This window comes from Pelophylax lessonae, assembly GCF_965119305.1.
Source record: "Pelophylax lessonae genome assembly, chromosome: 11".
Classification (NCBI taxonomy): Eukaryota; Metazoa; Chordata; class Amphibia; order Anura; family Ranidae; genus Pelophylax; species Pelophylax lessonae.
In genome coordinates this window covers 10265572-10287150 of record NC_138778.1, presented here as the reverse complement: position 1 = coordinate 10287150, position 21579 = coordinate 10265572, and the positions used below count along the sequence as shown (strand labels likewise).

Below are 21579 nucleotides of genomic sequence, written 5' to 3'. Positions count from 1 at the left end.
TATATTGGATGAGGACACACTACAGCATATGGGTTGAGGATGTCCTACGGTATTCAGGCCGAGGACACCCTGCTATATATGGGGTGAGGATGTCCTACGGTATATAGGTCGAGGACACCCTACAATATATGGGATGAGGATGTCATTTGGTATATGGGCTGAGGACACCCCACAATATCTGGGCCGAGGATGTCCTACGGTATATGGGCTGAGGGCGCACTACAGTATATGAGCTGAGGATGTCCTACGGTATATGGGCTGAGGATGTCCTATGGTATATGTGCTGAGGACGCACTACAGTATATAGGGTGAGGATGTCCTATGGTATATGGGCTGAGGATGTCCTATGTTATATGTGCTGAGGACACCCTACAGTATATGGGGTGAAGATGTCCTATGGTATATGGGCTGAGGATGTCCTATGGTATATGTGCTGAGGACACCCTACAGTATATGGGGTGAGGATGTCCTATGGTAAATGGGCTGAGGATGTCCTATGGTAAATGGGCTGAGGACACACACTACAGTATATGAGCTGAGGATGTCCTACGGTATATGGGCTGAGGACGCTCTCCCCCCTTCACTCTCATTTGTAATAATGACTCAAGTGATGCAGATGTCAATAGTTGTGCAGACATAAGAAAGTGAACTCACGTGATCAGGATGGACTGGTTCTCACGATCTGTGGGGGGAATGATATACATAGAATTAGACCTCTAGTAAAAAATAAAAATAATCCCCTACAGCTTATTCATCCTTCTGTCCCTAGGAGGCACCGTATGGCACTGGAGAGGAATGCAGCTAAGCTAAGGCCTAAAAACTAATAGGGCTTCCACATTTGTTTAGGCTTGCCACGTAGAAATGATCTAATGTAACCATCAATTCTGGTGACGGTGAGTGGTGAGTGACTCGAGTCGCCTCGTCGGTCTGAGTGCCTGCCCAGTGCGGTGTGCAGAGCTGCGGATGGGACATCTTCTCCACTGCTGCTGGCTGCGCGACACACTCGGGCGGGAAGGAAGTCAGTCTGAAGGCGGAAGCGGTGATTGTGATGCCGGGGCGGAGCACCGCCCCACGCGTCACGTCACCAGATGATGTCCTACTGTGATTGGTCCAGGCTGGAGTCTGGACCAATCACAACCCGGACATCAGAAAAGTGGGGGGCATCGGGGCGCATTGCTCTGCGCCCCGATGACCCCCTGAAGAGCGCCAATTGGCGCCCCTGCTGGCCGAGGGTGGGGTCAAAAACCCCACCCCCCCCCCCCATACCCAGGACACAGTCCGGCGCCACTAGTGGGCGAAAATTTGACTTTTTTTTTAAATCTTTTTTTCTTTTTTTTTGGGGGGGGGGGGGCGGCGCCCCTGCGCCCCCTATCGGCCGGCCGCCACTGATCAATTGACTGATGGTATAAAGACTCTGCTGAAAAACCCACAAGAAAGCAACTCATTGACAGAACTAGATGTACTGAGCAGCAGACAGAAGGCAACCATGGGTCAATATTTGATGTGACTCACCAGTCAACATGAACTGATAGGCGTTATCAGAGATGGAGAAGATGTGTGGTGGAGCTTCTTGACGCTTCTTCCCTCTGTATCCATTCACCACCTCGGGGTTGTACACAGGCAGCCACTTGTAGGGGTTGACAGTGACACAAAAGAGGCCGGAGTAGGTCTGTATGACAAGTGGCAAGTGGAGGCAACATGTTAGATGTGGTTAGCAAAGGACAATAAAGATTCTTTACAGTTGTAGCATAAGCATCAGACACTCTCAAGTGGAGAAATATTTGCAAATCACTTTACTACTATTGCAATCTCTACTTTGACTATGTTAAGTTACCTTTCAATATAAAGACAGCAAACTAACAATGTACTTTTTGCATATTTAAATATGCGTATATTGAAATGATTATAATTAATACTTTCCTGAAAATCTTCAATAAAAATATGGTAAAAAAAAAAGAAAATACTGTTAGACTGGGCAACTGCCTTAAATATGACCACATCTGCCCCTGGGACCTGTTCCACCTCCTTTAAACGAAGCCAGCCGGAGTTTGTGAGAGGCTGAACATGGTGGACATGTGGCACCTATCTAGCAATTTAATAAATGGAAGAGAAAGGCAAAATACAGACACCACAACTATTTCATGATTAGCTTGTGCTTTTTGGTGTGCTCCCATCACATGTGCTTGAAAACCCATCCAATAATATGTGCTGAACATTCATTCTCCCTGGTCACAGTATAGTAGTTTAGTAGTTTGTCACAGGGGCGTAACTACAGGGGTTGCAGGGGTTGCAATTGCAACCGGGCCCCATGCTTCAGGGGGCCTGTGTGGCTCCCCTGTACACCTGGCCTGGATAGGAGGGGCGGCGAGGGCAGCATGTAGAGAAATTACTGTCCTTCTTTTTCCTCCTGTAGATGCAGGAGGAAAATGGAGGAGATTGGTTCCTCTGTATGCTGCCCCCGCCGTTCCTCCTATCCAGTTCACTTGTGTTCTTCTGCTGTCTCTGGGCCCCTGTGTACTCCCCCCCCCCCCCCCACTGTGCTTCCCCTCCCCTCCCATGCCACTCCTCCTATCCAGTTCACTTCTTTCTGCTGTCTCTGGGCCCCTTTGTGCTCCCCTGGTCCCCCCCCCCCCAACTGTGCTACCCCCCCCCCCCCCATCACTGTGCTCCCTCCCCTCTCCTGCCGGCTGCTGCAGGGAATGTGTCACAATAGAGAACCAGTAAGGCGTCGATAAATATGTAATTTACCAGCTTCTTCCTTTTCTGAATGGACAGAGTCATAGTCAGTGACATTAAATAGTTAAATAAAAAGATAAAAAAATAAGACAATTAAAATACCAAAAAATAAAAACGACTGACAGTGGGTGAACTTCGAGGATCACAAAAGGTCACACTTACAACTGGGCCCTGGCATTCCACCGGCGTGGGGAGGCCCCAAGATGGCAGGAAGGGGGCCCACTGCAAAACTTGTGAAAGGGTCCCACTGCGGGACAGTAATAAAGGGCCCCACAATGAGAGTAAAGGGCCCCAGGATCAGTGGGAAGAGCCCCAGGCTTGAAGGGAATGGCCCCGGCCAGATGTTCAGGGGGCCCTTCATGGTTTCTTTCACCAGGGCCCTGAAGGTTCTAGTTACACCTCTGGTTTGTCACATTTAGCTGAACTTGTTCTGCATTGTTGAAGACGTTTCCCCATAATCTAAGCAGCTTCTCCAGTTCAAATGAGTGTTAGGCAGTGTTGGGGGTAACTAGTTACAAAGTAACTGATTACAGTAACTACATTACTTTTTTTGGTAACGAAGTAATGTAACTAGTTACAATACTAATATTGGTAACTACACTACTTTACTAGGCTATAGGAGGTAACTACACTACTTTACTAGGCTATAAGAGGTAACTACACTACTTTACTAGGCTATAGGAGGTAACTACACTACTTTACTAGGCTATAGGAGGTAACTACACTACTTTACTAGGCTATAGGAGGTAACTACACTACTTTACTAGGCTATAGGAGGTAACTACACTACTTTACTAGGCTATAGGAGGTAACTACACTACTTTACTAGGCTATAGGAAGGCGCTTTCCTGCGTTACCCAAGCCGTGCGATACAATCGTTATTTGGAAGAATAGAGAGGGATGAAGTTTATGACTTTTTGTTGCACTTTATGTTTTATTCTGTTTTTTCAGGTTTTGTTCTCATGTTTCCCAAAGCCTGTGTTTATACAATAAACTCTATGCAGAAAGAGTGTCATGTATCTTCTTCTGCACGGTCAGGGCCGGCCTTAGGGGTGTGCGAGCTGTGCGGCCGCATAGGGCGCCATGGGCAACAGGGGCGCCGTGCAGCCATTACAGCTCGCAGATGATCAGGCCGCACAGCGGGAGGTAAGCGGCGACCGCGGCCTGGAGGTTCAGTGTGGGGGGCTCTGATGTAGGGGGAGCTCTGTGTGGGGGTCTCTGATGTAAGGGGGGCTCTGTGTGGGGGGGTCTCTGATGTAAGGGGGGCTCTGTGGGGGGAGTCTCTGATGTAAGGGGGGGCTCTGTGGGGGTCTCTAATGTAAGGGGGTCTTTGATGTAAGGGGGGGCTCTGTAGGGATCTCTAATGTAAAGTGGTATTTGATGTAAGGGGGGCTCTGTGAGGGGTCTCTAATGTAAGGGGGGCTAAGTTATTAGTGATCATAAAAAAGAAAAGTCAAATAAAGTGCAAAAAAGTGCAAGAAAATGTGCAGGGGGGTGGTGGTCAAGCGCGCAGTGGGGGCGCCACAGAATTAGCTCGCACAGGGCACCTGAACACCTAAGGCCAGCCCTGTACACGGTCAATTAAGAAAGAGGAAAGTAAAGTAATAAGTAGTGGAGTTACTTTTCAAATGCAGTAACTAGTAAAGTAATCTTGTTACAATTTACAGAAGTAACTAGTAACTAGTTACATTTTTTGAGTAACTACCCCAACACTGGTGTTAGGAACCTCAACACTTGTCCACTTTGTTCAGGAACATGACAGAAGGTGTAAAAGACTTGTTCTTTGACAATCAACATCTGCTTTGACACGTTCCATATGTTATTTGGATGAAGGTGATTGAGCCACCCGGATAGATCAAAAACGAATGTTCCTGCCACCTATAAGAACCAAGGAAGCTACCCAAATGAGTGCTAAAAAGTTTTCAACATTACAGTTGAATGTGACAATTACTAGTGTCTCCTTCATAATAACTATTTTATCTCAAGGCTGAGAATGATTGGCCAATTGCCTCTTTGGTGTTGGGGAAAAGTTTTAAAATTAGAGGAGAGGATGTAATTGTCTTTTATTTATTTTTTTTGATCACTGCTTACTACATACTTTAACACATGTGTACTGGCCACCAGAGCCACCATATCTATTTTTGGCCCCGTATATAGTCTTTTTGTGTAGTTTGAGATATTGTTTTTCCATGTAATGTGATTCCCACTTACGTAGATCATCCAGGCTGCATAACGCTCTTTGAGGTTATACAGCACACCGGCCTCGTTTAGGTGAGTCATCATGGCCATGTCTTCAATCTTGTCGAACTTTGGAGGGTTCATGGGGAAAACGTCATCTTCCTTCACTGTTACGGTCTACAGAAAAGCATGTAGATATTAAACATAACCGAGTGTAGCTATTATAAACACGTATTATAACATAGATGAGATTTTGCTTTCTCCAACTTACGGTATTGTCTTCTTTCTTTACAGTGACTTTTCCCCCATCTCTGGACTGGATGGTACCTTTCACGTACATCACCTTTGGGTCGATTACAAAGTAGGAGGTTTTGGCATCAAAGGGGCGATTTTGAGCCTCAATCCTCTCCTTTTCAGATTTTCTGAGGAAAGGGGCTGCGACCCCAAATACGGCCATCTCACCATCACCCATGGCTGCTGGTTTTCTATGAAATAATCAATTAATATTAGCATTTTCTGAAATGTTGGTAATATTTAACATTTTCTGAGTCACTATACTTAAAATGTTACAGTTGTCATCAGAATAACAGGGAATCTTCCAATAGGAACAACCAGGGCTTTTTTTCTCAGAGAATAGGTGCAGGAACTCCCCCTTTTTGGGTCAATTGTTGTATCTGCCCCTACCCACCCATGAGCACCGTTTCTTGATTCAAATCCCCCCCCCCCCGACTCTTAGTGCCGCCCCCTTTACAGAATACAGAGCCAGGTATCATTTTGTGGTGCTAAGTAATTTGTATGGAATTTGCTAATGATAGCAAGAAAAGCAGTAAAATAGATCCCCTGCATCCACCAGCAATAGACCCTCCCCAGCAACTACAGATCGCCTAGCAGCCAGCATCAACAGACCCCCTTCCTCAACAGCAAGTCCTATCCAGCAGCAATTGACTCCTCAGCATCATAAGCCCCCCTCCAGCAAACCAGCAACAATTGACCTCCCCAGAAACAATAAACAACCATGCAAAAATAGATCCCTTTCAGCAACAATAGATTCCCCCAGCAGCCATTATCAATAGACCCTCCAGCACACCCAAGCACCCCTTGCCATTAAATACAGTACCATTCAGCATTGAAGAAGGTGCCAGGACTGCGTTCCCCCACGTTCCCGCTGAAAAAAAGCCCTGGGAACAACTAATCTGGGCCTGGGCCCATCTGTCCAAAAGACAGTTTACCCTTCCTTTCGAGAGATTTCCTTTCTCTTCCTCTTATGTCTGTAGGGCAGGAAATGAAGGGAAATCCCCATAATGGGCTACAGAGGACTAAATAAAAACCTTAACAGGGGTTCTAACCTTTCATCCCTCCACCTAACACTACTAAAAGCATTTTGGCTTTACATATACTTTAGGTTTTAGCTAAATCTCATAAATAGACTATGCGTTTATCATATACAAATTCATATTTATTATATGCCTTGATATATATATATATATGGGGTAAACAAGTTATCTTTAATTTGGTATGTTTAATGCAGATGTGGAAATCTACACTTAACAAGTGGTAGGACATGTAATATAGTCCATGTCTTCCCACAGCAGGGTTCCAGGTCTAACAAAGGACGGAATGTGTATTATAGCCCAAGTCCTCCCACAATGGGGTTCCAGGGTTTAACATGGGATGGATCAAATAATATAGTCCACATTCTCTCACGATGGGTTGCTGGGGTTTAACATGGGATGGATCAAGTAATATAGTCCACATCTTCCCATGAAGGGGTGCTGGGGTTTAACATGAGATGTATCAAGTAACAATGTCCTTGTCCTTCCATGATGGGATGTCAGGGCTTAACATGGGATGGTTAAAGCAATATAGTCCACATCCTCCCATGATGGGGTGGCGGGGTTTAACATGAGATGGATCATGTAATATAGTCCATGTCCTCCCATGGTGAGGTGCCAGGGTTTAACATGGGGTGGTTAATGCAATATAGTCCATATCCTTCCACGATGGGCTGCCGGGGTTTACCATGGGATGGATCAAGTAATATAGTCCACATCCTCCCATGATGGGGTGCCGGGGTTTAACGTGAGATGGATCAAGTAATTTAGTCAATGTCCTCCCATGGAGCGGTGTTAGGGTTTACCATGGGATAGTTAATGCCAATTAGTCCATATCCTCCCACGATGGGGTGCTGGGGTTTACCATGGGATAGATCATGTAATATAGTCCATGTCCTTCCAGAAAACAGTGCCAGGGTTTAAAATGGGATGGATCATGTAACATAGTCCATGTCCTCCCAGAGCGGGGTGCAAGGGTTTGACATTGGATGGTTAATGTAATATAGTCCATATCCTCCCACAATGGGGTTCTGGGGTTTAACATAGGATGGATCATGTAATATAGTCCATGACCTCCCAGAGCGGGGTGTCAGGGTTTAACATGGGATGGTTAAAGCATTATAGTTTACATCCTCCCCCGATGGGTTGCTGGGGTTTAACATGGGATGGATCATGTAATATAGTCCATGTCCTCCCATAGTGATGTGCCAGGGTTTAACATGGGATGGATCATGTAATATAGTCCATGTCCTTCCAGATCGGGGTGCCAGGGTTTACCATGGGATGGATCATGTAATATAGTCCATGTCCTTCCAGAAAACAGTGCCAGGTCTTAACATGGGATGGATCATGTAATATAGTCCATGTCCACCCAGAGCAGGGTGCCAGGGTTTAACATGGGATGGATGATGTAATATAGTCCATGACTTCCCAGAAAACAGTGCCAGGGTTTAACAAGGAAGGGAACGTGTAGTTTAGTCCACGTACTCCTACGGAAAGTTGCAAGGGTTTAACTTGGGAGTTGGGATTGAACATGCAATGTAGCCCACATCCTCCAAAGGTGAGTTGTCTGGGTTTAACATGGCATGGATGGAACATATGGTATACTTCATGTTCTCCAACAGTGGGGGGCCAGGGGTTAACAAGGCATGGAATTTGTAATACAGTCCATGTCCTCCAACCGTGGGGCGCCAGGGTTTAATGTGGGATGGCAGCCATGGCGGGATGCCAGGCTTAACTGGGAGTTGACAGATAGGACAGATATTTTACAACAAAATTCCAGCAAGAAGTAAAGTAGAATATTAGAAAAAATTATCTCTTTATAAATAAAGTACAATGGTAGAAAACTACTTGGCTTGGTCATCCCCTCTAGACCTAAATGTTACATAGATAAGGACAATGATGGCTTCTCACCTTTAATATGCCTTTAAGATGTTAAAAAATGATGACTCTGGAAGGGAAATGAAGCTGTGAAAAAGAAAGACATTTTAATAAATATAGGATATAAATGGCATCACATGACACAAAGGAAATACATATAGACAGACATCATTAATATAGGTAAAAGTTGGGTGTATGATAGTATGGCCTACTTTCCTGAGCACAGAAAAGTTTTTAATAAAGCAAACTGGCATCCAGTATAATTATATTCCTCTTAAACTCCAACCAAAAAAATTTGCTGTGATTAAAAGCCAAATTCAGCGGATAACGGCCCAGTGCAAATAAAGGGTCTTATTCCAACCAATATTGATGCATAAATGGATTTTCTTAATTAATCCTGCTCCAAACTGGGTGATATCCACAGTAATAGAGGTCATTACAGGGAGGACTCCTCCCCCTTGTCTGTGCCAGACAGACGAGTCATTATTGAGGGAAATAGACATCTGGTGATTCTCTACACTGCCTGTCAAGCTCTGGACCAATCCCGTCCTCCTTGCAGAATCCCAATTGGCTCTTATTGTAAAAAAAGAAAATAAATAAATAAAAAGGAGGCCATAGGAAAATGTTGTTTGTGGTTGGGAATCTAAAAGTTTCCAATTTATGTAGCGAAATACATTTTCAAATAAAAAATTTTTTTTTTTACTTTCTAAGCTGAATTCGTACAGTCAAATATGAAACTAATAAATTTCAATTATTTGACCAATTGTAAATTAAAAAAAAAAAAGTCCAGCCCGGTAGGAAGGGACCCCGGGCCCCCGACATAATCCGTGATGAAGGTTAGTGGTCTGGGTAGTATGGTGGCTCCTCTGGCACAGTCTTACCTCTAGATGCAGAGCAGTGAAGGATGAGCCCCCCTGGCATCTCAACTACTTTTATATACACGCAATTGCTGCCCCAGCACATTCACTCTCTATATTTGGTGAATCAGACTCTGGCCGCAGCTGTAAAAATGTGTCGAGGATACGATCTGCCATCCATGGGGGCACGGCGAGATATTATTGGCTGCTTGTGTACACACGGCCATATGGACAAATCATTAACGCTATGAGATCTGATGGCTGGCTATTAGAGTGGAAGACAGAGATGTAACTGGAGCTGCTACAGACTGGAGAGGAGAGGGCAGAGGACTCGGCAATTCACACTCCAACGGTAACCGAAATCATTACCCGACAGATAGATAGATATCGACTTAAGTGAGTGATAATAGCCACATGGATAAATAAAAAGACAGATAGCTGGATACATAGAGAAGATAGATAGATAGATAGATAGATAGATAGATAGATAGATAGATAGATAGATAGATAGATAGATAGATAGATAGATAGATAGATAGATAGATAGATAGATAGATACATACATACATACATACATACATACATACATACATACATACATACATACATACATAGATTAATAGTTAACAGATACAAAGATCAATAGATAGACTGATAGATAAAAGAGAGATCCATAGATAGATAGATAGATAGATAGATAGATAGATAGATAGATAGATAGATAGATAGATAGATAGATAGATAGATAGATAGATAGATAGATAGATAGATAGATAGATTAATGGATAAAAGAGATCCATAGAAAGAAAGAAAGAAAGAAAGAAAGAAAGAAAGAAAGAAAGAAAGAAAGAAAGAAAGAAAGAAAGAAAGAAAGAAAGAAAGAAAGAAAGAAAGAAAGAAAGAAAGAAAGAAAATAGATAGATAGATAGATAGATAGATAGATAGATAGATAGATAGATAGATAGATAGATAGATAGATAGATAGATAGATAGATAGATAGATAGATAGATAGATAGATAGATAGATAGATAGATAGATAGATAGATAGATAGATAGATAGATAGATACAAAGATCAATACATTGACTGATAGAAAAAAAGAGAGATTCATAGATAACAGATAAGAGAGAGAGAGAGATCAATAGAAAAAGGAGAGGGGTCAATAATTTAAAATAGATGATAGATAGATAGATAGATAGATAGATAGATAGATAGATAGATAGATAGATAGATAGATAGATACATACATACATACATACATACATACATACATACATACATACATAGATTAATAGTTAACAGATACAAAGATCAATAGATAGACTGATAGATAAAAGACAGATCCATAGATAGATAGATAGATAGATAGATAGATAGATAGATAGATAGATAGATAGATAGATAGATAGATAGATAGATAGATAGATAGATAGATAGATAGATAGATAGATAGATAGATAGATAGATAGATAGATAGATAGATAGATAAATAAATAGATAGATACATAGATAGATACATTAGATACATAGATAGATACATAGATTAATAGTTAACAGATACAAAGATCAATAGATAGACTGATAGATAAAAGAGAGATCCATAGATAGATAGATAGATAGATAGATAGATAGATAGATAGATAGATAGATAGATAGATAGATTAATGGATAAAAGAGATCCATAGAAAGAAAGAAAGAAAGAAAGAAAGAAAGAAAGAAAGAAAGAAAGAAAGAAAGAAAGAAAGAAAGAAAGAAAGAAAATAGATAGATAGATAGATAGATAGATAGATAGATAGATAGATAGATAGATAGATAGATAGATAGATAGATAGATAGATAGATAGATAGATAGATAGATAGATAGATAGATAGATAGATAGATAGATAGATAGATAGATAGATAGATAGATAGATAGATAGATACAAAGATCAATACATTGACTGATAGAAAAAAAGAGAGATTCATAGATAACAGATAAGAGAGAGAGAGATCAATAGAAAAAGGAGAGGGGTCAATAATTTAAAATAGATGATAGATAGATAGATAGATAGATAGATAGATAGATAGATAGATAGATAGATAGATAGATAGATGATAGATAGATAGATAGATAGATAGATAGATAGATAGATAGATGATAGATAGATAGATAGATAGATAGATAGATAGATAGATAGATAGATAGATAGATAGATAGATAGATAGATAGATAGATAGATAGATAGATAGATAGATGAAGATGAGTGAAATCTCCTAAACTCTAGGAAGTTCTTTCTGTGGATGTTTATTTAAAGGTTCCCATCATCTATTTCTACTTCTCTCTCTCTCTGTTTGTTTGTCTTATTAATTCCTTTCTACCCACCAAACACATTTCAGTTCTCGGTCACATTTCAGCAGTTCTGTGTTGTAGGAAATTTGTGTTTTATTACTTTGAACTTTTATCATTTTGAAGAGCTGAAATCTTCATAACAGAGGGGAAAATCAAAAACTTCAGTTTTATTGCCATTTCATATCACAAGCGGTTCAATTTCCTTTATTATGTAACAGATTGCACTGATATATTCTTTCTAGTGATGTTACTGTATTTAACAATTTTGTTGTTTTACAGGAGGACCCTGTCACAGAAGGATCAGATACATTCATAGATAAAGATAGACAGATAGATAAAAGAGCAATAAATAGGAGATAGATAGATAGATAGATAGATAGATAGATAGATAGATAGATAGATAGATAGATAGATAGACAGACAGACAGACAGACAGACAGACAGACAGACAGACAGACAGACATACAGACAGACAGACAGACAGACAGACAGACAGACAGACAGACAGACAGACAGACAGACAGACAGACAGATAGATAGATAGATAGATAGATAGATAGATAGATAGATAGATAGATAGATAGATAGATAGATAGATTCATAGATAACAGTTACAAAGATCAATTAATAGATTGATTGATAAAAGAGAGATCCATAGATGTATAGATTGATAGACGATAGTTGTAAGCAGCTTTGTTTTATATGACAGATTAGATTGATTTCTTTTATTCTATGGAATTATTTTGCTCTGTTGTAGGGTTCCTCCCCAGGAATTATCTCAGGGAATTATCTGGGTGTGGATATGTTTTTGCAGACATTATTATCTTACTATAAAGTGTGCAGAACAGAAGAGGAGACCCAGGAGACACCTGGCAGAAGACAGGTACACTTTATTGGAGAGACTCCATTCACAATCCGTATCAGTACCACAATCAGAGGTGGAATGTCATCTCATAGTATTGAAGAAATGAGCAGAACTCCAACTATATCTATATCCCCCCTCCCCCCTCCCTCATTCCACACCCAACCTCATTTCAGTCTTGGCAGGTTGTGGGGCATCGATCCACTTTCAGCTCTAAAGGTCTCTTAAAGGTCCTGAGGGTGGGGGGGGGGGGGGAGTGGAAATCTTTGTGGTGCTCTCAGCACTACCAATCTAATCCAAACAATGTAAAAAGAGCTCACACTTCTTGTATATCTACATCGTATTACAGAGAATGCAGCAGATGGGGTGAGACTCCCTTTGCTGCATCAGAAGTATTTGTAACATGGCACCCTCACCCATGGCACCTTATTCCTCATATACACTCATATAATATACTTACAATATATACGTACATATATATACATACATACATATATATATACAGGTCCCTCTCAAAAAATGAGCATATTGTGATAAAGTTCATTATTTTCTGTAATGTACTGATAAACATTAGACTTTCATATATTTTAGATTCATTACACACAACTGAAGTAGTGCAAGCCTTTTATTGGTTTAATATTGATGATTTTGGCATACAGCTCATGAAAAACCAAAATTCCTATCTCATAAAATTAGCATATTTCATCCGACCAATAAAAGAAAAGTGTTTTTAATACAAAAAAAGTCAACCTTCAAATAATGATGTTCAGTTATGCACTCAATACTTGGTCGGGAATCCTTTTGCAGAAATGACTGCTTCAATGCGGCGTGGCATGGAGGCGATCAGCCTGTGGCACTGCTGAGGTGTTATGGAGGCCCAGGATGCTTCGATAGCGGCCTTCAGCTCATCCAGAGTGTTGGGTCTTGCATCTCTCAACTTTCTCTTCACAACATCCCACAGATTCTCTATGGGGTTCAGGTCAGGAGAGTTGGCAGGCCAATTGAGCACAATAATACCATGGTCAGTAAACCATTTACCAGTGGTTTTGGCACTGTGATCAGGTGCCAGGTCGTGCTGAAAAATGAATTTCTTCATCTCCATAAAGCTTTTCAGCAGATGGAAGCATCTCCTGATAGCTAGCTGCATTGACCCTGCCCTTGATAAAACACAGTGGACCAACACCAGCAGCTGACAAGGCACCCCAGACCATCACTGACTGTGGGTACTTGACACTGGACTTCAGGCATTTTGGCATTTCCCTCTCCCCAGTCTTCCTCCAGACTCTGGCACCTTGATTTCCGAATGACATGCAAAATTTGCATTCATCCGAAAAAAGTACTTTGGACCACTGAGCAACAGTCCAGTGCTGCTTCTCTGTAGCCCAGGTCAGGAGCTTCTGCCGCTGTTTCTGGTTCAAAAGTGGCTTTACCTGGGGAATGCGGCACCTGTAGCCCATTTCCTGCACACGCCTGTACACGGTGGCTCTAGATGTTTCTACTCCAGACTCAGTCCACTGCTTCCGCAGGTCCCCCAAGGTCTGGAATCGGTCCTTCTCCACAATCTTCCTCAGGGTCCGGTCACCTCTTCTCGTTGTGCAGCGTTTTCTGCCACACTTTTTCCTTCCCACAGACTTCCCACTGAGGTGCCTTGATACAGCACTCTGGGAACAGCCTATTCCTTCAGAAATTTCTTTCTGTGTCTTACCCTCTTGCTTGAGGGTGTCAATGATGGCCTTCTGGACAGCAGTCAGGTCGGCAGTCTTACCCATGATTGCGGTTTTGAGTAATGAACCAGGCTGGGAGTTTTTAAAAGCCTCAGGAATCTTTTGCAGGTGTTTAGAGTTAATTAGTTGGTTCAGATGATTAGGTTAATAGCTCGTTTAGAGAACCTTTTCAGGATATGCTAATTTTTTGAGATAGGAATTTTGGGTTTTCATGAGCTGTATGCCAAAATCATCAATATTAAAACAATAAAAGGCTTGCACTACTTCAGTTGTGTGTAATGAATCTAAAATATATGAAAGTCTAATGTTTATCAGTACATTACAGAAAATAATGAACTTTATTACAATATGCTCATTTTTTGAGAGGGACCTGTAGATAGATAGATAGATAGATAGATAGATAGATAGATAGATAGATAGATAGATAGATAGATAGATAGATAGATAGATAGATAGATAGATAGATAGATAGATAGATAGATAGATAGATAGATAGATAGATGTATATATGTATATATATATATATATATATACATTTTTTTTATTAAACTTAATAAATGTTATATATGTGTTTATAAAAATTCTTAAATATATTTGATATAAATGTGTCAAAAAACCTCTCTGTTATCATGAATAGATTTGTTGTAATTGACTGTTGATTTATTATTAGCTTGTTTTAGTATGGTGAGTGTCACTAACCAATTGCAGAGCAGGGGACAGGCAGTGCCCTCCCTTTCCCTCACCAATGGAATCTCATTCCTCATAGACCTTCATTTATTATTAAATATAATAATATTAATATTATTAAAAAATAAATTATATATTTATATATGTTTGATATATGTATATACGGTATATATATTTTTAAATATATTTCTTAAATGCTTTATATGTATTTATACAAAATGTAAATCTATTTAAAATAAATCTGTTAAATAAAAATTCTCTGTTGGTCTCTTTGACTTATTTGTGTGCAAGTTTTGGTCTGTGGTGCGGATTCTTATTCATGGTATGTGTGTCTCGCAGGGCCGTCTTTAAGGCAGGGCAAAAGGGGCAGCTGCCCTGGGCCCAGTCATTGTTGTGGGCCCAAAGCAGATGCCCCTTGAGCCTGTACTGCCTGAGAATAGTTGATAAGTGGATTTGGGAGGGTCCAAGAAAATGTTTGCCCAGGGTCCAATCAATAATAAAGACGGCCCTGGTGTCTCGGGGTGGAATAACACAACTTTCCACCTCTATGAAATCATTATATTGGGGTAAACACCGATGGATCTTTGCCATTGGTGGAATATGAACAGCGGTTCAGTAAGATGATCATTGACAATTTCCATTTGGGAAATGTTCTGCTGATTATCTATTTGAAGCTACGGAAGGTTGACCTGTGTTCTGTATTATATCTTATGTCAATGTAACATGCATATGCACAGGACCGGGACAAGGGGTGGGCAGGAGGGACGGCTGCCCTGGGGACTGTGGTGTCATGTGAGGTTGGGGTGCACCATGAGGAGATTGGGGGGGGGCGGGGATTTGTGTTAGGATGGGGAATTTGAGGAGTGGCAAGGGGTAATTTGGGGGGTGTTCTAGGAGTTGTGATTTGAGGGGGATTAGAGCTGGGAGAAGAAGATTTTTGCTAGGACGGGGGATATTGTAGCTTTGTGCAAGCAGAGGCAATATGGTAGAAGGGGGGTTGGAGTTTGTGCTAGGAGGGGATTTTTTTTATTGGGGGGGGGGGGGGGTTGTGCTAGTAGGGAGGATTATGGAGTATTTGTGCTAAAAGAGGACATTGGGGAGGGGGGGGGACATATTTGTGCTAGGAGGCAGGATTGGGGGAGAATTCTTGCTAAGGGGGGGGGGGGGAATATGCAAGCTAAAGGATTTGTGCTATGAGTGGTGATATTTTTGGGGCGGAGATTTGGGGAGAGAGAATATTTGAGCTTGGAGGGGGATGGGGGGGGGCAAAGATTTGTGCTGGCAGGGGGGCTTTTAGGGGGGGAGTCAGATTTGTACTGGGAGGAGGGGAATTTAGATTAGTGCTCGATTTTTTTTAGGGGGGGGGGTTTCTGTTGACACATAATGCTCATACATCCTGGGGGGGGGGCGCAGTTTGGTATGTTTGCCCTGGGTTTAAGATGGCCTTGTCCCAGCACTGCATATGCACACTATGGTATTGATTTACTAAACGCAAATGGACTGTACACTTAGCAAGTACAGTTACTCCAGAGCTTAGTAAATGAGGGAAAGCTCTGCTGACTTCAATCATCCAATCATGTGCAAGTAAAAATGCTTTTTTTTTATTTTCCTTGCACATGATTGGGTATTCTTTGTACAGTTTTACCTTATTTACTAAGCTCTGGAGAAACTGCACTTGCAAAGTGCACAGTCTATTCGTAATAATACAAAATTTGTAATACAAAATAACCCGTGCTTGGTTGATTGCTAAAATACAATCAGCAGCTGCTGTTCACCCAATAGGGGAAGAAACCGGAAAAAAAAATTAATCTAAACAGCGCTTGCTAAATAAGAAAAATAACAAATAAAGTGTTTAACGTGCTACAAAAACGTGCTGGATGAAATGTGTATCAGCATTTAAAGTGCAAAACAAATTCCTACGATATATAGGTCAATAAATAGATGTGCAAAATACGCAATGTAATCAAAAAACAAATATATGATTCAGTTCATAAATGAATACACACAATAATAAAGTTCAATTCATAAATAAGTGCATGCAGTAATGACGTTCATAAAATGTTCAGAAAGACTGTGCAAAGGTGCTCAAAAAAGGCGCTCAGGTGCCTCATTTTCTTAATGCTGGAAGGTGCTCATCCGTGTCCAGGTGCCACTCCCCTCTCCTGCACCCCCACTCACCAGAAATGGAGACACCCCTCTGGACCAAATGAAGTCTTAATGGTGAGTGTGGAGTCCTGGGTACCAGGACTCCACACTCACCATTCACCATCACCAGTTCCCAATCACCAGTCCTGGGTACCAGGACTCCACATTCACCATCATCATCACCAGTTCACCATCACAAGTCCTGGGTACCAGGACTCCACACTCACCATTCACCATCACCAGTTCACCATCACCAGTCCTGGGTACCAGGACTCCACACTCACCATTCACCATCACCAGTTCACCATCACCAGTCCGGGGTACCAGGACTCCACACTCACCATTCACCATCACCAGTTCACCATCACCAGTCCTGGGTACCAGGACTCCACACTCACCATTCACCATCACCATGACCAGTTCACCAGTCCTGGGTACCAGGACTCCACACTCACCATTCACCTTCACCATCACCAGTTCACCATCACCAGTCCTGGGTACCAGGACTCCACACTCACCATTCACCATCACCAGTTCACCATCACCAGTCCTGGGTACCAGGACTCCACACTCACTATTCACCATCACCAGTTCACCATCACAAGTCCTGGGTACCAGGACTCCACACTCACCATCACCATCACCAGTTCATCATCACCAGTCCTGGGTACCAGGACTCCACACTCACCATTCACCATCACCATCACCAGTTCACCATCACCAGTCCTGGGTACCAGGACTCCACACTCACCATTCACCATCACCAGTTCACCATCACCAGTCCTGGGTACCAGGACTCCACACTCACCATTCACCATCACCAGTTCACCATCACCAGTCCTGGGTACCAGGACTCCACACTCACCATTCACCATCACCAGTTCACCATCACAAGTCCTGGGTACCAGGACTCCACACTCACCATCACCAGTTCATCATCAGCAGTCCTGGGTACCAGGACTCCACACTTACCATTCACCATTACCATCACCAGTCCTGGGTACCAGGACTCCACTATCACCATTCACCATCACCAGTCCTGGGTACCAGGACTCCACACTCACCATTCACCATCACCATCACCAGCAAAAATAGAGACCAAAATGTGGGACTTTAATGAGGTCAACTAGGCATGTCGATTTTATTGAATAAATACATGAACAGACACATTGCGAAAATACATAAACAGACACAATAAGAGAAATGACATGTGACAAGTTATACTATTCATATTGAATAAAATTCCGTACAATATTACACGGATCAAACATAGATCTCTCAATGGTAAGATCATTTCAACATAACATCTTAGTTTCTGTATGCTCACAGTCTATAAAATGTGTCAAAATGGGGGTATGACAACTGAGTTATTGTAGGATCGACGCGTTTCATAGACCTCCGTCCATTCATCAGGAGCTTGATTAAAGATTGTGTTTCTAAAAATAGGAATATGGGTTATAGTACAGTATAATTTTGGAAAAAATTAGGATGTAATGGGGGGGTGTATAAAAAGAATTATTAAACACTACCTTAGGTAATGTCAATAGTCCAGAAGCAATCCAATGCTGGAAAAGGAGAACAGAGATGACTCAAGAAAAGTCTGACCCGGGGCTGAGGCATGGACAAAAACTCAACACAAAGGGGACAACGAGGAGAAGGAGATCACTTGTGAAGTGCAGATTAAAGTTCAAGGACAACACTCCAAGGGATATTGGAGGCTCCCTCCCCCGTTCATCAGCGGGGCAGCCGATGCAGCGGGCAGGTGGCTCCGATTGCCGCCGCCCACCTGTGATCGCTCCCCGCTGAGAGAGAAAAACGGTCATCTTTTGTAAACACAGCTGACCGTTCTTCTCTGGAATGATCACAGAGCCCCTGTGATCATTTCACAGCCACACCCCCCACAGTTAGAAACACTCCCCTAGGTACACATTTAACCCCTTGATCACCCACAGTGTTAACCCCTTCCCTGCCAGTTCCATTGTTACGGTAACAGAGCATATTTTTAGCACTGATTACTGTAGTAATGTCACTGGTCCCCCCAAAAGTGTCAAAAATGTCAGTCAGGGGTCCGATCTGTCCGCCGCAATGTTGCAGTCCCGCTAAAAATCGCAGATCGCCGCCATTACTAATAAAAAATAAAAAAAACAATAAAAATTACATAAATCTTTTCCGTGGTTAGTAGATGCGATAACTTTTGTGCAAACCAATCAAAATACGCTTATTGCGATTTTTTTCCCCCAAAAAATATGTAGCAGAAAACAAATTGGCCTAAAATGTTAGAAAATTTAGATTTTTTTTTTTGGGAATTTCATATAGCAGAATGTGAAAAATATTGTTTTTTTTTTTTTTTCACAATTGTCGCTATTTTCTTGTTCATAGCGCAAAAAATAAAAATCGCACAGGTGATCAAATGCCACCAAAAGAAAGCTCTATTTGTGGGGAAAAAAAGGACATCAATTTTATTTGGGTACAGCGTCGCACGAGCGCGCAATTGTCCATTAAACTAATGCAGTGCCGAATCGCATATGGCCTGGTCATTAAGGGGGTAAATTCTTCCGGTCCAGAAGTGGTTACATTTTCCTTGCACATGATTGGTTATTCTTTCTCCAGAGCTTAGTAAATAAGGTGAAACTTTACTAAGCTCTGGAGAAACTGCACTTGCAAAGTGCACAGTCTATTTGCCTTTAGTAAAACAATCTCTATGATTCCATAAAAGTTAAAGAAAAACTTAAAAAAAAAAATCACATGTAGCAAGATTTGCTATGTGGGGGGGGGGGTTACTAAAACTGGTGCACACTAATTTTGGTGCAGCTGTGCATAGTAACCAATTAGCTTCTAACTTCCCCTTGTTCAATTAAGCTTTGACAATAAGCCCCCGTTCACATCAAGGCAGCTTTGAAATCGTGCAAGTTCATCTGAGCTCGCATGATTTCAAAGCCGCATTTCAGGCCGACTTTGGGGGGGCAACTTGAAAGACATCTGTGTGGATTCATGCACAGATGTCTATTGAAATCACCCCCCCGCCCCCCACTGAAGTTGCCAAAAGAAGTGCAGGAACTACTTTTGAAAATGGTTGCGGCGCCGCAAAGTCAGCATCGCACCGATTGGGACTCTCCCATTGCCGGCTATAGGCTGCGATTTTACATGCAATTTAATCTGTCAAATCGCATATCAGATCATACCAATGTGAATGGGGCTAGGGCTGGGTTCACATATATGCGGGTCTGGTTTTAGTGCAGAGTCCGGTGCAGTTTCCATTTAGCAATTCAGGTGTGAATTTGACACTGATATCGCACCAGAACCAAACTGCAAAAACTCACAGGACCCTTCTAAAATTTGCACTGCAACCGGCCCAAATCTATGTGAAGCCGCTCCATTAAAAGCCGGTCTGGCTCACATGTTATGTTAATTGGTTGCAGCAGTGCTGAGACCCCAGGGCAAACATGCTAAACTGCGCCCCCCCTCAAGATGTATGAGCATTATGTGACAGCAAAATTCAAGCACTAATCTGCCTACTTACCCCTAACCATAAGTTCCCCTTCCTCCAAGCACAAATACACCCCCTGCTGAAATCCCCCCTCTCAGCACAAATCTTTGCTCCCCCATTCCCCAAATCCTCCCAATCCTCACCGCTCTTACCACCCCCCAAATTTTCCCTCCAAGAATAATACTTACCCCCTACCGCCCCCAGGGGAGGACTGGGCCAGGGGGCAGGGGGGCAATTGCCCCCTGGGCCGCTTTGATGCTCCATAAAAAGGCTGCACTGCTTCTGCCACAGACATGCCTAAAGGATTCCTGGTGGAGAGAAGTAAAAAGTCTCTGCCACTGACCGACTGAGTGCAGGATGAAGGCAAGGACAGAGGGCAGCCCTCCTCCCCAGCATGGATGGTGTAAACTGCGTCTGAGCAGAGGCCGGTTCCATGCCCCACTGGAGACTCTCCCCCGACAATCCCCTACCGAGCTGTCCTAGCTCCCCCCAAACACCCCCTGCTGGCCAGGTCAGGAACCTGGATTCTGTCAGTAAGTAGAGAGTATCTGGAGCGGAGCTTCAGCTTGGAATGGAGATCAGGAGGAGGACAGGAAGAGGGCGAGTGGGAGGGGGGTCGAGTTGCTGAACCATGGGCCTCTGGTTTGTACTTGCCCTCTGTGCCAAAAGTTGCAATTTTGCCTCTGGCCGCCCCCAAATTCCCCCTTCCAGCACAATTTACCCCCCCCCCATCTCCTTGTGGTGCCCCCCACCCCACCCCACCTCAAATGATACCACAGTAACCAGGTCAGCCGTCCCTTCTGCCCACCCCTTGTCCTTGTCCAAACCCTGGGATGCGGTTCATGACGCATCAGATTCACCTATATGTGAACTGAGCCTTAAAACCTAGAAGCTGACTGGTTACCATGCACAGCTGCACCAGATTCTGTGTGCACCAGATTTAAATGTAAATGTAAATCGTCCCCCTATATGTCTGGATCAGTAAAGCAAGATCACAGTGTTGTCAGGTCAGATCAGGATGAAACAAAATCACTTTCATATTCATGCCACCATTGCAGAGTAACCAGCTGTGAAAAATCCGTGGATTATTGGTCCTCTATTGAAATGTACTCTATATTAGAGCGGTGCATAGGGCTCCCACTGCTCTGTGCCTGGACTGTGCACATCATCATGTACCATGGGCAATCCCAGTGTGATATATTGCTACACTGGCCATGGGTGCCCAACCTGTGGCCCTCCAGCTATTGCAGAACTACAAGTCCCATCATGTCTTTGCCTTTGGGAGTCATGCTTGTAACTGTCTGCCTTGCAATTAGGGTTGCGACCTCATCCCTTTAAACCAGGACACGTATTATTTACAC

The 21579-nt window shown here is 42.6% G+C and overlaps 1 protein-coding gene and 1 long non-coding RNA gene across 2 annotated transcripts in view; one reads left to right on the top strand and one right to left on the bottom strand.

The window, feature by feature from the left end:
- LOC309567095 (myosin-4-like) overlaps positions 1 to 9071 on the bottom strand; it is a 46147-nt gene extending 37076 nt beyond the window's left edge. Inside the window, exons 1-6 of the mRNA XM_082272419.1 lie at positions 9008 to 9071; positions 8160 to 8213; positions 5186 to 5399; positions 4948 to 5091; positions 1513 to 1669; positions 655 to 682 (exon numbers count right to left, since the gene is read on the bottom strand). Coding sequence (XP_082128545.1) covers positions 655 to 682; positions 1513 to 1669; positions 4948 to 5091; positions 5186 to 5386 — 530 coding nt within the window. The 5' untranslated portion in view covers positions 5387 to 5399; positions 8160 to 8213; positions 9008 to 9071. The remainder of the gene's footprint in view (positions 1 to 654; positions 683 to 1512; positions 1670 to 4947; positions 5092 to 5185; positions 5400 to 8159; positions 8214 to 9007) is intronic.
- Positions 6102 to 7760, top strand: LOC309567004. Its single transcript, XR_014225909.1, has 3 exons — positions 6102 to 6927; positions 7045 to 7104; positions 7163 to 7760. It is a non-coding gene; the product is annotated as an uncharacterized lncRNA (long non-coding RNA).
- Positions 9072 to 21579: the final 12508 nt, after the last annotated feature.